Genomic DNA, 16,072 nt, shown 5'->3' on the forward strand with positions numbered 1-16,072 from the left:
AAATGTTCATAAATGTATAGCTGCAAGAGAACACGATGGATATTCATTACGTGACCACATTTCATACGTTATGAAAATGTATTATCATAAATATTTAATATGGCACAAACCAGCTAGACAGCCTTATTATCACATATTTTACTTCTCAACGATCCTATAAGTAGTTTCAGTATCCGATCAAATTATTTTAGATATACAAATGCATTTTATTAAGTATTTTATATATTTTTTTTTAATTTACGTTTACGTTAACAAAATACGTTTTTATGAAAAAATAACAATAACATTTTAAATAATGCTGGAATATAATTTTTGATTGAATGATGCATTATAACACATGTTTTTAAAGGTTAAGGTTTTTAGTTTGCATTATAAAGTTTGAATTGAAATCTAGGGTGAGTAATAGTACATTGTGCAACATGGGGCGTAAGTTGAATATTGCAAACGAGAGTAAGTTAAATCGCGACGGCTTGCCGGAGCGATTTATAGACTCGAGTTTGCAATATTATTACGCCCCGAGTTACACACAATGATTTTCATCGCACTTGCGATAGAAAAATTAAGTATAAAGACAAAAAACTGTTAATTATGGCACTAGAAACTTCATAACTCCCTAGGGAGAACGCTTTTTCTATAACTCCCGCTAAACCTGCGTGCAATTCCACATTTACTGAACGAGTGTGATGAAAAGTCATGAAAAGTTTAGGATGAAGAGTACGCTTGACAATGCTTCGCTGCTACGCCGGAGAGGCCGAGGTCGCGTAGCGGGCGCTACGACATAACTCTGCCGGCGGGAGTTGTTTATCAATACACAACACACTTGTGCGACAAATACAAGCTCTCTGTTTTCTCCTTCAAGCCTTCAATGGTATTCGAAATATTGGTAGGTACTGGTAAGCATAAAATTATTGAATTCATGAATGACAATGAAAATGAATGTAGTAACACTTATATTAAACTAGCTGTAGCCCGCGACCTCGTCCGCGTGAAATCTTATCTTCAACATTTTACATCTTTAGTACTTATAATTTTCATATCCAAGCAATGTTGAAATTAAGTACTTTTCTGTTTTAGCAAGTTGTATGAAGTTTTAAGTCAAGTGGATTGCTTTTCTTGTATTCTCATAATAGGTACCTATGCCTTTATACAAAGATTCAAGTTCCGCACTCACAAAATATCTGATCTCCATACAAACTTTCAACCCCTTTCTCACCACCTTGGGGGATGATTTTCAAAAATGCTTGAATTCGTTCTCATGTTTTTTTTTAATTTAATACCTTTTTTTTGCAAAAAGTTCAAGTACCTAGCTTAAAATTAAATTTACACCCCAAGACGAACTTTCATCCCCTTTTTAACCCCCCTAAGGGATTGAATTTCCAAAAACGTTGCAATTACTTTTTCTTGTAATCGGCTATTATGTCTTTCTAAGAAGTTTCAAAGCATTTGTAATGGATTCAAACTTTGAACCCCATTTAAACCCTGTTAGGGGATGAATTTTACAAATCGCTTAAATCACTTTTATTGTCTTCTAATAATATCCCTAAATACAAAGATTCAAATCCCGCGCTCGAAAAAATGTATGATATCCATACAATCTTTCAACCCCGTTTTCACCACCATAGGGATGAATTTTCAAAAACGCTGAAAATTGTTTTCTTGTATTTTAATTTAATACCTTTTTACAAAGTTTCAAGTTCCTAGCTTCAAATAAAATTTGCACCTGAAGACGAACTTTCATCCCCTTTTTAACCCTCTTAGGGGTTGAATTTCCAAGAACGTTGCAATTACTTACTTTTTTTTGTAATCAGCTATTATGCCTTTCTAAGAATTTTCAAAGCATTTGTAATGGATTCAAACTTTGAAACCCATTTTAACCCTGTTAGGGGATGAATTTTACAAAACGCTGAAATTACTTTTCCTGTATTCTAATAGTATTCAAGTCCCACACTCGAAAAAATGTTTGATATCCATACAAACTTTCAACCCCTTTTCCACCACCTTAGGGGATGACTTTTCAAAAACGCTGAAATAATTTTTCTTGTATTTTAATAATATATCTTTTAACGAAGTTTCAAATTCCTAGCTCAAAGGAAAACTTTAACCCCATACAAACTTTCATCCCCTTTTTAACCCTGTTAGGGGATGAATTTTACAAAACGCTGAAATTACTTTTATTGTCTTCTAATAATATCCCCAAATACAAAGATTCAAGCCCACCACTCGGAAAAAATTTTGATATCCATACAAACTTTCAACCCCTTTTTCACCACCTTAGGGGATGAATTTTCAAAAACGCTGAAATTAGTTTTCTTGTATTTTAATAATATATCGTTTTACGAAGTTTCAAATTCCTAGCTTAAAAGAAAACTTTAACCCCATACAAACTTTCATCCCCTTTTTAACCCCCTTAGGGGTTGATTTTCTCAAAATCGCTTCTTATCTCGTATACACTTTATAAATGCAATCTGGTGTGCAAATTTCAACTTTCTGGCTTTTGTAGTTTCGGCTCTGCGTTGATGAATCAGTCTGTCAGTCAGGACACTTGCATTTATATATATAGATAAATAAATATTATAGGACATTTTTACACAAATTGGCTAAGCTCAAGAAAGCTTGTGGTGTATATTCTTAAACTTCGTTTTTGTATCAAGAATAAGTTTTTGGCATAAATTTCGTTTTTAGGGTTCCGTACCCAAAGGGTAAAACGGGACCCTATTACTAAGACTTCGCTGTCCGTCCGTCCGTCCGTCCGTCCGTCGGTCCGTCCGTCCGTCCGTCTGTCACCAGGCTGTATCTCACGAACCGTGATAGCTAGACAGTTGAAATTTTCACAGATGATGTATTTCTGTTGCCGCTATAACAACAAATACTAAAAACAAAATAAAATAAAGATTTAAATGGGGCTCCCATACAACAAACGTGATTTTTGACCAAAGTTAAGCAACGTCGGGAGGGGTCAGTACTTGGATGGGTGACCGTTTTCTTTTTGCTTTTTTTTGTTTTTTTTTGCATTATGGTACGGAACCCTTCGTGCGCGAGTCCGACTCGCACTTGCCCGGTTTTTTTTTGGTAAAAGTTTTTACCGCGAACTGCACTTTTCAATTTAAATTTAAAAGCTTGCTCCTAATTTTTTTGGCGGAAGTGAGACGCACGGACGAAAATAACACAATTTTGACATCAAAGTGTAATTTCGATTTATCGAATCACACTGATGATATGATATACCTACTAATGTTAAGTTTGTACAGGACGTGGCCTGAAATAAAAAAAAAAACAGATAATTGGAAAAGAATTATTTAACTACACTTAAATATTCTCAAGTGCCTGTTGTATAATATAAGATGTATAATCTAATACATTTAGTTTTAAGTCATACAACCATTATAGCTTCTGCTCGAAACTTCATATCAGTAAAATGCTGATTTCCGTAAAAAAAAACCTACCCTGTTCTTCTTTCCCCAAGGACCTACTCCATCCCAAAGTTCATATAAATCGGTTCATCGGCTTATATAAGTGTAAAAAGGTGAGACAGAGAGTATGGGATGTATAATATTAGTAGGGAAGTGATATTAAACTAATGCGTTTGTCTTAAGAAATTTGAAGTTAAGAAAATCTTAATCTTACGACGATGAGAAATGTATTTCACGCGAAGTGAAACGAAGCGAATGATTACCCTATTACGCGTACACGACCAGCGGGCATCTCGTGTCTCAGAGACGGTTAATAACTAATTTGATATTAGCCAATTTGGCGGCTGAAGTAGATACCTCGCGGTGTTATATACTCAAGGGACCATTTACTTAGTTCTCGTTAGTTCACATCAAGTACTTAGAACGGCATTTATAAGCGTAAGGTAGAGCAGACGTGCTTGCGGCGTTGTTTCCTTTTTAGGGCCACCCCACATTTAGCGTCTTTCGAGCGTCGGCGTCTGGTCAACGCGATGGAAAATGATGTCACCGCGCAGTTGCGTCGACGTTGCGTCGACGTTGCGTCGAGCAGCGGCCATAGAGTTGTAGACGCCGACGCTCGAAAGACGCTAAATGTGGGGTGGCCCTTAGAGCACCGTACAAAGCTTTGTTCACAGTGCTCTTATTAATATATAAAAAAGAAATGGCAGCACTTTCGGCTAAGATAAGATGCCAACCTTAAGTACAGAAAGTAGTACAAACTACGCTGAGAATATTCGTTGTTCGAAATAGAATAGTAGCGGCTACGTTGGGTTAAAATAACAATTTTGCAGTTCCAGGCAAGGACTCCGTTCAACAATATTGTCTTAAGCAGATCTTGCACCAAAGATTACTTTCGAACTGCAGTAGACAGATGCATCCATTTCCAAGCCGCTTTGATATTCACCCTTCATACGTATACATTTCCGCAATTCGCATTTGAAAGGACGAGAATTGTCAAGCAAAAAGGGCGTAGGTATTTGGCACAGCGAACTGGTAGACGCCCCTCCAGTGGACCTATATACAATCGCCATCAGATATATCGGAGCGGCCCAGGTGTTCACAATATCTGAATACGCACTCTAAGGCCTTGACAATGAATAGAGGCGTGTTCAGATATTTGTGAGCGCCTTAACCGCGTCGATATATCTGATGGCGACTGTATTTACAACTTAAAAATCTTGTAGAATGGGAGCTGCGCGAGTTTGGAGCTGGTGAAAGCTGGCGAGGGACTTCGGAAGACCGAGCTAATAAGTGGCATAGTCTTGTATCGGAGGCCGGGAAATATTACGTGCCGATAGTTTTAATTAATATACGATATTTAACTTAATTGTTTTTTTACGGCGTCAAATCAAACTGCCGTATTCGAACTTCAAGATATTCACAAGAGACGACACGTACTAGATCCATTCTAGATACGTTATAGTTTAGATATAAACTAGTTCTCTATTGCAGCGCAATTCGGGCAACCAATGTCACGTTAGATAGAGTAAGATATATCTATTAGATGTGAATTAGATCTCCAAGTCATATCCTGTGTAAATCGTTCAAGAGTATCTCCAGAATCGCGCAAATGTGAAATTTGACAGGTTAGATCTTAAACATATCGTCATCGTATCTTGGTGATGTCTAAAAGATGTCTATTTCATAATCCGAATCGGGCCCAAAACTACGAGAATATTTTGTAACAGTTTGACCTCGATATACCTATAAGGCTAAAATGTGAGATAATTGTATTAGGAACCAGAATCCATTATAGGTACCTATATGAAACGAGGAATTTTATCTAAATTGAATCTTGGGTGTTCCAACTGCAAACTACAAGTAGAATTGGAATACCAATGGAGATTAGTCCATTACTTCGATTAGTTACTGTTATACATGTATAAACCTGTGTAAGTGTAGGTACTAATAGAATAAGCTCGTATATAAATGAACATTACGATATTGCATTTTACGATAACCATTGATAAAATATAAAAAGCGTAATTCCGCAATTTTTTTTTTGCAATTAAAACACGAGCTCTCATTTAGCTATAACATCTAAGTATAATTACGCCTACGACGTTGTAGAAATGTAAAAGCGAAAAAAATGAAAACTTGTTTGGAGGACTTCGTAATTATGCAAATGGACGGACGCAACAAAAGTGCTAAAGGCAAGTGAAAGAAGACTGGCGGCGCATATTCTTATTACGCTACGTCTTACGTAGGCGAACAACGCGCGAACGCGGCGCGGCGCGGCGCGGCGCGGCGCGGCGAAAGCGGCCGCCGCCGCGCCGCGCCGCGCCGCGCCGCCTGACATTCGCGTGCAAATCGCGCCGCACCGCGTTCGCAACGAGATCGCTTACGTAGGACACTTCTATGGGCATCAAAGGATTGATTTCGCCGCGCCGCGCCGCGCCGCGTTCGCGCGTTGTTCGCCTACGTAAGACGTAGCGTTAGTTACCCGAGCACGATTCTCGAATTTCTCGATTCTTGAGGTCTCGGTATCTGTAATAACGAATGTATCTATGCGTAAACTGCCGGCCTAGCCAAAACTCGCTGTCGCTTCGACAACGAAAAGCATTATGTCTCTCTACCACTCTTGCACTCTTCCATATTAGTGCGACAGTGACAGTTGCGTTTCGATAGCTACGGAGCGTAAGCGATCGGCATCTTGGCTACGCGGCATGGTTTTGCAAGAATATTCGACTGGCATGGGCTCGGTAAAGGATTGGAATAACGCCGCAGCGCCGGAGCGCAGCTTCCACGTGGTGCGGCGTCCGGGCGTGGAACCTACTTACGTACACAACTCCGCCGGAGACATGTCTAGGTATAGGTATATGTGCACTGTACACTTAGCTGTAGTAGTCTCGCATATGTACAAGCATTAAAAATTATCTACCATATTTGTAGAGCCATTCAAAAGCGTTTTTTTTATATGTTGGTTGTGTATTATTAATTTGATTAAGTTTCTTTTGAAATAAGGGTAGGAAAGAGGTAATGAAGCGAATATATCTACTAGTAAAAGAATATCTAATTTTATATACATGTACGTACAGCCTTTTACATAAAACAGACATTTACAAACTGGGTTATTCGTCAAAGTACTTACTAAAACTACTTTAACTTTTTTACACCCACACGTCATGTCCTTCCAATTCATAATACGAATCCTTATTGATCGTCTTACCTCGGCGAAACAGAAATACGACGTCGGCCTATATCGGAAAGAGATAGTGATAATGCCACAGTGAGCCGGCCCGAAGGGTTTCCACTTCGCGGTCCTTTCCGGGTGTTTTAATTTTGGGACGGGTTTGGGTTCGTGTCGAATGTCGATCTTCGTCTTATCGGGGTGCACTGCGTTGGACATAATGTTATTTCATTTGTTACTGTTTGACATACCTACCTACCTACTATTATTTTAGTGTGATGGACTGATGGAATATAATAAACGGCGTGAAATTACGCAACTTAACAATTAAAAAATATGATGTATGTACACAGACAAGACATCCACCAGACTGAGCATAGTCGCGCTACCCCCTCTGCCACGCATACGGTAATTTTACTCCATGTTCGAGTCGAAAGTGTCTTTGTGTGACGTCCGTGTCTTTGAACGGACCAATCACGGCACGGAACTTTGCTCACCTCGTCCCGCGCACCCCCGCATTTTTGGCATCATCGGTTGCATGAAATAATTGCTCTAAACTCGGTCTAGAGGATTCCTAGTCTATGTGTACGTAGAGGTAATACGACAAATATTTACAATATCAGGCCAATTCGAACGCACACATAACATTAGAATAATAGATATTTGAATAAATAATGTTATTTACTTATCGTACATGTACATGCCGCGTGTATAAAATATACATGTACGGACATATGGACAAGTACGAGCAAATGCAAGATATTTGAATGTCATCAGTCAGAAATGGTCAGCTCGTCGATACAACGTTTTTCAGGCTACGTAACAATCCGATAAACTTATTACTCGCTTTTCATTGATCAGAACATCGAGCGGAAATTAAATTTTAAAATGTAATTGGCTGTTCGAACGAACGGCCCTGTACTCTTTATCAACTAATTAATAATTTACTGCCGGCCAGTCGCACTTGTTTAATGTTAATAGTACAATCTACTACTAAACTAAACTTAAACACTTAAATATTAACTGAGATGTTTTATCGATATTTAAGTAACAATTAAAATGTGATATATTTAAGTATAAGTATTATACCATCATACAGTGTGCAAATCCAATACGGGCGAATATTTAAACGGTGATTAGCATACGACCTAAAAGTATATTGAGATGTTTTTCTTAAAAATGCAATATAATATGTAGGTACCCGTATTGAATTTACACAGTTTCCCCTCTGGGTTGGAAGGTGAGATGGCAGTCGCTTCCGTCAAAACTAGTGCCAACGTCAATTCTTGGGATTAGTTGTCAAGCTGACCCCAGGCTCCCATATATGTGTCTGGCAAAATGCCGGGATAAAGCAAGGAAGATTGGATTTAGGTACACACAGTAGGTATAATATCGCGTGCCATATATACTGCGTGAGTAACTAAGAAATAATACAATCAAGTAGGAAATACTTTATATTTCTGAATGCGCATCCTGCTTATTGTAGGAAAGGAAAAGGAAATAAATCGAGCATCATAGCTCTGCGTAACAATGTACAATGATGAGCTATTGTATGATAGATATGTGTGCCTTATCTTAATCCTGCAAGAACAGTTTTTTAGACCCGCACAAATGCACTGCTCAAATGAGTTAACGAGTATGTATCCATAATTCTCAAAAAAATAATTATGGCACAATAATATCAACATAACTTTCTGAAATTTATATAAACTTTTTTTGTCCAACTATAGGTTCCTTTACTTATTTATTTATCACTTATAACGTTTGTATATAATAAACCCAACTGCTAATAACAAGTCCCGAGTATATCTCGTTGTTAGGTAAGAAGGACCCAATTTGCGAAAGCTGAATCAATCAAGCCGCTCATAATGTGCGTATATCGACCCTTCGAAACTGCAGATGTGCCGATCAAACGAGCTCCGCCAAACCACTCTTTTTACCTTTTACAATTTCATATCAACGGATTGTATACTTTATCATCAGTTCATACAGTTCAATTTGCGATACAGTTTCATATATCACATAATTGTTTGAGTCTACATTTCTGGCGTAAAGCCTCCTCCACACTCGTGCGCGAATCGCGGCGCGAAGCCGCGATTCGCGCACGAGTGTGGAGGAGGCTTAGCTCGTAGCGAGTGTTACTGCAGAAATATCTAAAGCAGGAATATATTCAAGTTAAATTTCCATATCACACAAGCAATTTAGCGTTATAGTTTGGCAGTGATCGCATTTTTAATCAAAAATATATTGCCCCATTTAGTGAATCCGCCATTATAATATACTGTAGAAGTAGGACGACAAAAAATTTGATTTTCCTCAATATAATTAGTTCAATAGTCAATAGTTATGATTGTTATGAACTTATGAATTTGATTGGACTATAGATCTATTCAGACAGTAATGACACAGAATAACTAATAGTACTACCGTAATGGTAATGATTTGTAATGAAATGGTTATGGATATGATCGGTCAACTATCAACAGTGACATTTATGGTTAAACAAACTCTATCTGAATAATCTTCCTGGTTTGTTTGACACTTTTACTTTTACCCAAAAGTTTGCTAACCCCTATCTGCGATAGTTTATGATTTTCCCCAGCAAGATTTTCGAGCGAGTGAATTGAGGTCAAAGAGTAAAAGCAACTGTCCACTTTTCATGATTATTATATGGTTGTTAGAAGATATCTTGAAAAATAATTATTTATCCAATAAATTCATGAATTTTTACAGTAACGTAGGCTTTTTGTAAGCTGTTACGGGCTAAGAAGTTAGGTGGATCAAAATGTACATATGTCTCGCGAGGTATCCGTTTGAGGCGAACAGACTAGTTGTATTTATTATACCTATTTATAACAGCCATGTAAGAACTTACCGCTTGTGACTTGAAGAGTAGCGGCGAAGAGACATAAGAGTGACAGCGACAGACCTCCCAGCGAGTTGTGCCAATGTGCCGCGGCCATACTGTGTCCTAAAAATAATGGCAAAATAATGAGTAAGGGACCTAGGACCTAGGTATACTACTTATAAATAGGTACTTTTGAGTGAAGCAGGTGAAAATACTATAATATAATTTCAGAAACAAAATGAAACGATTTTCAGTAAAGTCATCCGGATTAACGAGCTTGGCATGAGTTCTTAATAACATAAATTATCCAATTTGATAAATAAAGGAACATATTTTAAAGTCAGTCGGGGTATTCGAAACGGTTTAGTATCAGAGCCATCTAGTGAAAATCGAGCGTAGCGTGTGAAACGCCATCCGGTGGGTGGCGATGGAACCACTGCGGAGTACCGCGGAGGCTCGTTTTGATCGGATGTACACATTGCTGAAAGCAAAGATGAAAGGTTTCCTTTGAAGTACTAGGGAAAATAACTAGATGGCGCTAGTGTAAACAATAAGTTGAAATAAGTCTTATTAAACAAGGGGAAATTATAAGTATTATAAAATTTTACATTTAACCAAATTAAAAATTTCCTTTTAAAATTTTGTTATGAGTAAAAATAGTGAGAAATTGGGGAAATTTAATAATAATACCTGCCCATCATATAACTCACCATATCGTCAGCATATGTGTTTGTTACGCGGCCGTCCGCTGCTCACCGCAGATTACCTGCAACCAAACAACAGTTTTATTTACCAGTATTATTGTTTAAATAACGTTTTTTATAGTAGGTAATAATATTTTCGATAGGTATAGCAAAGTCTGAACTGAACATTCTACTGTCCCTCTAAATAGTTACGTGTATACCACAATACTCTTTCTACAAAACAATAACGCCAAATGGCCAAAATTGTTAACGAGAGTAAAACTTGTTATTTCATTAGTTTCAGTATTAGTTCACAGTTCACAGTACTTAGTGATATAAGAAAATAAATCATGTCTCTTAGCCATACGGAGCAATATACCAATCCCTGCACTACTGCGTTGTAGAACACCCGTATGAGTTATGAGCTGTGATGCGAAGTAACTTATAGCAGACTGTTGTACATTATTTATAGTGTCTACATAAACGTCAATTTATTATGAAACTATGACAATTCGGGTTAATGGCAGGGTGGCAACTGTGCGCAGTTTGTCACTTCAAAATCTGTGCAGTGCATAATTATCTTGGACGGGCTCTAGTATTGCATCCAGCATCGAGGCATTACAAAGAGTTTTATGTAATATCTACACTATCTACAGTATACACCCAATTGCAAAATTGTATGACTACTTAATGAATGAATTCATTCATATATGTATCCATGATCCAGGACCCGGGTATGTCCTTAAACTGCGTCCAGGACCCGGGTATGTCCTTAAACCACGTCCAAGACCACCGGTGGACGGGCAGCAGCGTCCCTCAAATTCGGTGTAAGTACTCGACTGCGATCGCCAACCCGCCTGCCAAGCGTGGCGATTATGGCATTCACCCCCCAAAAAAGGGGGAGGCCTATGTTCAGCAGTGGACGTCTTATGGCTGAGATGATGATGATGATGATGTATCCATGCAAATTTTGCAGCTCGCTTTACAAGTAAAAATAGGTATACATACCAGAATAAGGTCAAAAATTAAAATAATATTGAGTGTGGTGTAAAATTTTCCGTATAAAACGTCATTTTAAATCTCTTCCTGTGATTTTCAGATATTATTTCACGGTTAAAACGCGTTTTTTGGCGTAATCCTTTCAGAATTTTAAGCGCGGTTCACAGTATATCTGCCTGTAGTATCCTATAGTACCCGCAACTTACGCGGGAAGTATCCCGTGAAATGCTGGACTCGAGAAAAGTAATCAAATTCGCACTAATCTCATTGCGCGCCGAGCTTAAAGTTAACGAGGATTTATAAAGAGGATGGGCGAAGAATTTTTTCATTAAAACATCATAGCTTGCAGATCATCTTTTTCAACAATGAAAGAGTGGATTTATTTCCAATAAGCGTCAGGATTCTTGGCGTCTAAAAAATTATATTTTTCTTAATGAGCTTAGTAGTGATTATGAAACCTTAGAGAAAATGTTGACCCTTTTGCTATTAAAAATATAATATTAAAATTCATACGTATAGTGCCTGTTATGTTGTTTGGCATTGGCACAATATGCAATTCCATATAGGTATCATGAAAAAAAGACTTAGTGCACCAGTACTACTGGTGGACTGTCCAGTAGGTACCTCCAAGCAGTATTATGTTCTTCTAATCACCGCAACTTAATTATTGATTATCTTCATAATGGATTGCAATAGAAGGTCAACAGAAACCCGGTGTATAAACTATAAATCGTGACCTAAGTATATACACTGGTCACGATTTTCAGGGCGGATGCCGCAATACATTTGAGGGTGTGCTTGCGCATGGGGCCAATTCTGATTTCACAATTTGTTGTGTTTGTTATTGTTTGATTTGATATTGTTACGATACGACATTTTTAATCGACGACTTTGAAATATCTCCCATCAATGCATCTCAAAGGCATTATTAAGAATAAGTGAGGGCGAGATATTTAATGACACTATACGTCCCAGTGCATTTCACACGCGCCATGGTCATATTATAACAAAACCTTAACAAATCAGTATCGGCCTCCGTATCTTAACATAACGTGTGCTACGGGGCTACGGCGGTCAGAGTTCTAGGCTGGGGCTTTATAGAATAAAGAAGAAAAATGCTACCTACGGGTGCTCCACATCCTTTACCTACTAGCAGATTTTCTCGTCTACTCGGAGCATTTTCTGAGAATCTGTACAAAAATAATGTTTTAGATAAATTCGCAATAGAACCGATTATAACCCTACTAAGTCGTTTGAAAACATGTTTTAAAATTATTAAAATAATTTATTTGTTTTTCACTAGTGGAACCCAACTTCATCTACGCTAGCACACCATTCCTTTAAGTTCACAAATAATTTGATTTAAAAACAAAGACACTCGTTGCAGATTAATCAGCTATATTTTGGGGACCCAAATAAACTTAATTTTGCCTCATTTGAGAATTTGAATAGCCAATAAAAAATCAAAACAACCACTATCAGTATTGGAAGAAAAACCAACCGTCAACGCGCCCTGCAGAGCTCAAACAATGATTTATTCCTCCCAAAGTTGATTTCAAAAGGGCCGCCGGCGGAGGGACTTTATAAAAAATTGAAGAGCGAAGACATCGCCGCGATAAGAGTAGAAATAAATTAACATGAAAACGCGATAAATATTGGAAAAACCTGCGAAACTCGATCCCGCCTTCATATAAAATTAAAGCTTCGACACGGCCCAATAAATTGAAATAAGGCATGAAAGCTTTAACAAACAAATCGGCGAAAATTAGGTCGCTCAAACAGACATCGCAGCTATATTGGGCGCAATACAGAAACTGTTCGGAATCCGGAGCCATTGGAGCGCAAATGATTTACTGTTTGATGCAGTCTATCAGATTAAGAGGAAGATGAATTCTTCTTACTTAGATTTTCAAACTTTATATATAAATACACTTTTACGTAGTAATTGTAATAAAATTCAGCCTATTTTAGATCCCACTATAAGGCACAGGCCTGCTCTAATGCGCGAGAGGCCTCCGGCTATATAGTCACAACGATGGCCGCTGGATTATTTTGTTAGATTAAAAAAAAAACAGGTAATACACACATACACATAACAACGTTACGGTAAAATTTTGTTTGCTTCCATTGCCTAGTGTATAATTACATTATTTCCAGTTTGTGTCCACTCTCTACAGTATATACTACAGCTGCAGCCAACGAAGGACCGCAATTAAGGCTCCTCGCTAATCCCGCTGCACAATGGCGCTCTCATTACACGCACACCGAGATCTATTGTCTTTAGAATTAAACCCACCGCCAGCTTCAGGAAGCCCCTGTTTTAATTTTGTCTCCCTACTTCATTCAGGACCTCCTCCAAATATTTTTACAAGGTCGAGTCTCTGCCTGTGCAGCGGTAACTATAGCAATGGGACTTCAACCAACTGGATGGTAGGACTGGACTGGGGAAAATCTGGGGCCTTTTTGTGATCATACTCTCATCACACTCTGGAACGTAGGTACACATTCCACACCATATACACTTGAGATTAGTCGAGGGGTTAAACCAAATCTGGGGTTTGAAAACTTTACGTACGAACAGTTTACCGTAAGGACAGACCGGTACTTAGTTCTAGCTTCGTTCCTGCGTTCACTTCAACACTGTGTTGTGCGTGCTGCGGCCACTTTTCTTTGGGGGGAACATTGACAACGAGTACATAAAAACCATAACATAGTAATGGTTGCTTGTACCTATACTATCGTAAATATAATGTAACAGTATGTTAGTGTTGAGCTAGCTATTATATAATAGGTATAATGTTTAAAAAGTTAGTGTACATATTGTTTTTTTATTGTAAGTGAAATTGGATTAAATCAACCCTATGAGGAAAGTGGAGGCGACCTCCAGAATTGGGTCATCTAACAAGGCTCAAAGACGCCCTTATCGAGTCGACGTTACGTGACCGCGCGAGTCAAGGACATTATTCTGATGCTATCTGCGGCCAGTGTTGCCAACTTGGCATAATTGATGCCAGATCTGGCATATTTTCACTTGCTTTGGCACCTAAATTTTCCATTTAGCATCTGGCATATTTTTTTGCATAATTTAGTCTAAGCCAAGTTTGCACCAACTTGGCAGCAACAATATGCGCCATCGCCTTATGTGGTTCATATTTTCATATGAATTTTGACTTTTGTGGACGGATGGACGTCGACGGACTATATAAAGTTGGTCAAGCAGATCTTGTCAGCAGAAAAAGGCGGCAAATTTAAAAAATGTATGTGTTTTAAGTATCTAATTACAAGTTGACATTTTTGCATTTTTTTTAGCATATTTCAAAAGACATTGGCATAATTTTGGCATAATCTAGACATTAGTCTAGCATGTTTTCAAAATCCGAGTTGACAACACTTTCTGCGGCTCGCGAGAAGCTGCGGTGCTTTGAGTTGAGTACCTATACAGTATCCTCAAATAGAGGTTTGTTTTATGGGTCAGTATAAGATTAGTTCGTGACGTGAGCAGCCGCTTTTTAAAGGTAAAATAAAAGGTAAAGTAAAATGTGTGCAACTGTTACACTGGAATCAATAAATGAAATTAGATAATATAAGGGCGATTGAAATGCGATTAAGGAAATGCTGACTGGTTCGTCCTGTTTTGAATCGAACCCCGGTATTACATATCCTATCAATTCGCCGCTCCAATTTTAATGATAGAATGGACCATTAAACGTTTTGTAATTTTTAGTGTTCCGTACAAAACTTTGTTCAGGGAACACTTATGGGATCATTTGTCGGATCGATCGATCGGTGTGGGATCGATCTTGTTAAGTAAAGGAACTTAACTAGGAAACTCAAGCTTCATGTCAGCATGTTCCAAAGGACCGCTAAAAATGCATTTGCGGTAGCGGACAGAAAAGGTGTCTCATTTCCACGCTGTGTTAATTCAGGTTTAGGGATACATGAAGTAAAAAGGACTCGCAAAAGCTGAGAGCTAGATCATTTTATTTATAATATTCATATTCATATGCGTTTCGGTCTTTATACGAATTGTTACGCTACGTCTTACGTAGGCGAACAACGCGCGAACGCGGCGCGGCGCGGCGCGGCGAAATCAATCCTTTGATGCCCATAGAAGTGTCCTACGTAAGCGATCTCGTTGCGAACGCGGTGCGGCGCGATTTGCACGCGAATGTCAGGCGGCGCGGCGCGGCGCGGCGCGGCGGCGGCCGCTTTCGCCGCGCCGCGCCGCGCCGCGTTCGCGCGTTGTTCGCCTACGTAAGACGTAGCGTTAGAGTAAACATACTACCAAAAGTAAGTAGGTAGTATTATCTATTCTGCGCTGCAGGCGGCGTGTGTGAAATATTCACCGGCGATCCGCAGCGCGCTCTAATATTCATAAAATGGACCGCGACACTCGCAAGTTCGTTCACTTTCAGCCCCTACTTTTAGGGTCCTTTTATGAGCGACCCATTTTCGACGCAAATATTTGCGTCCCTATATATCATTTAACAGACAAATAAAAAGGAACCCAACCCGGAACAAATGTATCGCCATCACAAGTGTCACTAACAATAAGTCACAAAATCTATGTATTCATTCCGTTGCACAAAACTCATAAGTCATAAGACGTGCCTACAGTTAAATTGTAATAAGTTAACAATGAAACATTTCAACAATGCTTCAGTATTCCAGTATAATGCCGATACCTAATCATCAATGATCGTAACTTTTACAGCATTTTTGGTGTAGCGGAGTGGTGTTAACGGAATCGGTATGAACAATTTGAACCCTAATTATTAATTAGCATTAATTACGTTAATATTAACCTTAATTTACTATTAACTTAAGGCAAAAAAGATCTTCAGAGAAGAAGCCAATATTTAAAACATACTGTCTGTCCACTATCATACAATTTATGATTTTTATGACAAAGTAGAAAATCGAGAGCAAAAACCATTTATCAATCTTAAAGTACCTAAACGTA

At 38.4% G+C, this 16,072-nt stretch overlaps 1 protein-coding gene across 3 annotated transcripts in view; it reads right to left on the reverse strand.

The window, feature by feature from the left end:
• The window catches only part of LOC134677630 (dorsal-ventral patterning tolloid-like protein 1), a 135,625-nt gene that overhangs the window by 81,556 nt on the left and 37,997 nt on the right, over positions 1–16,072 (reverse strand). For all 3 annotated transcript variants that reach the window (XM_063536098.1, XM_063536092.1, XM_063536104.1), the window contains exons 2-3: positions 10,138–10,193; positions 9,455–9,550 (exon numbers count right to left, since the gene is read on the reverse strand). In XM_063536098.1, the coding sequence (XP_063392168.1) occupies positions 9,455–9,542 (88 nt within the window). In that variant the 5' untranslated portion in view covers positions 9,543–9,550; positions 10,138–10,193. The remainder of the gene's footprint in view (positions 1–9,454; positions 9,551–10,137; positions 10,194–16,072) is intronic.

Source organism: Cydia fagiglandana, chromosome 2 (assembly GCF_963556715.1).
Source record: "Cydia fagiglandana chromosome 2, ilCydFagi1.1, whole genome shotgun sequence".
Taxonomy (NCBI): Eukaryota; Metazoa; Arthropoda; class Insecta; order Lepidoptera; family Tortricidae; genus Cydia; species Cydia fagiglandana.